The sequence below is a fragment of the Penaeus monodon genome, chromosome 20, assembly GCF_015228065.2.
Source record: "Penaeus monodon isolate SGIC_2016 chromosome 20, NSTDA_Pmon_1, whole genome shotgun sequence".
Taxonomy (NCBI): domain Eukaryota; kingdom Metazoa; phylum Arthropoda; class Malacostraca; order Decapoda; family Penaeidae; genus Penaeus; species Penaeus monodon.
Genome location: NC_051405.1, coordinates 19,514,675 through 19,515,637, shown reverse-complemented (window position 1 = coordinate 19,515,637; position 963 = coordinate 19,514,675). Strand labels below are relative to the sequence as shown.

General features: G+C 46.9%; 1 protein-coding gene across 1 annotated transcript; it reads left to right on the top strand.

The window, feature by feature from the left end:
- The first annotated feature begins 275 nt into the window (after positions 1-275).
- LOC119585941 (histone chaperone ASF1-like) lies at positions 276-926 on the top strand. Its single transcript, XM_037934656.1, has one exon. It carries the CDS (start codon positions 276-278, stop codon positions 924-926), a length of 651 nt encoding a protein of 216 aa, XP_037790584.1.
- The last annotated feature ends 37 nt before the right edge of the window (positions 927-963 follow it).

Here is a 963-nt window from a genome sequence, read left to right as displayed (position 1 = left end):
TGGCGCAACACGCGTGGATCAAGATGAAGTGTCGGTATCCGGAATTCTATATACCTTTCGTGGACCTGGAGTGTCAGGGCATGAGCGCTACCTTTGGTGTGGATACCGGCCTGACATGCACCATGGTTACGCCAGAACAGGTTGAGGAATGGGGCATGATGGACAAGATACAGCCTCACGATGAATTTGATTTAGATGAAGATGAACTGGGAGTGGTGATGGTGGACATATTGCTCAACGACGAACTATAAAACCACATCTTTGTTGTGAGAGACATGGAAAAAAACCTTCTGGGCCTCGATGTCATCAACTCTAACTGTGCCATATTAGATTTGTGCAATTTTAAACTCGCCTTCCATGAGTACGTTCCAGATCTCCCTCTAAGTGTTCCCAGGACAACAGTGAATGTTGAAGGCCAAGACACAGAATTGAAGGTCGACACAGGCTGCGAACCTGTCATAATAGGGCCCCTGAGTTTAGCGAAGCAACTATATCTACATTTGGTACCTATGGATATAGAAATCTTAGGGGTTGGATATACAACCTCCGTTAAATACGTAGCCAAAGACCTGTGCATTAAGGGGAATGGCCAGATGATTCACTGCAGGTACACAGTGTCACCCGAAGAGACCCCGGAGTGGAGTTCAGGTTCCTATATTGGAGTAAAACTCTTTTATGGAACCCAGATGCAGTTTAACCCGGACGGCACGTTTGAATATGAGTTCATTGTCAAAGAAAATTGGGCAGTATCGCAACGCAGGAAAAACATGGCAATGGCCGAGGAAAGCAAGAATAAGGAAAGTAAGGAGGAGAAGGACCAGCAATCCGACGAAGATGAACACGTCGCCACCGAGGAGGCTGCAGAAGGCGAGGCTGCAGAAGACGAGGCTGCAGAAGGCGAGGCTGCAGAACTCCATCAGGACTGAGAAATGTATTAGTTTTGACATATTCGATTAGTCCATC

Excerpts from the sequence above, each read along its gene's own strand:
- LOC119585941 (XM_037934656.1), top strand. The coding sequence starts at position 276 with ATGGAAAAAAACCTTCTGGGCCTCGATGTCATCAACTCTAACTGTGCC.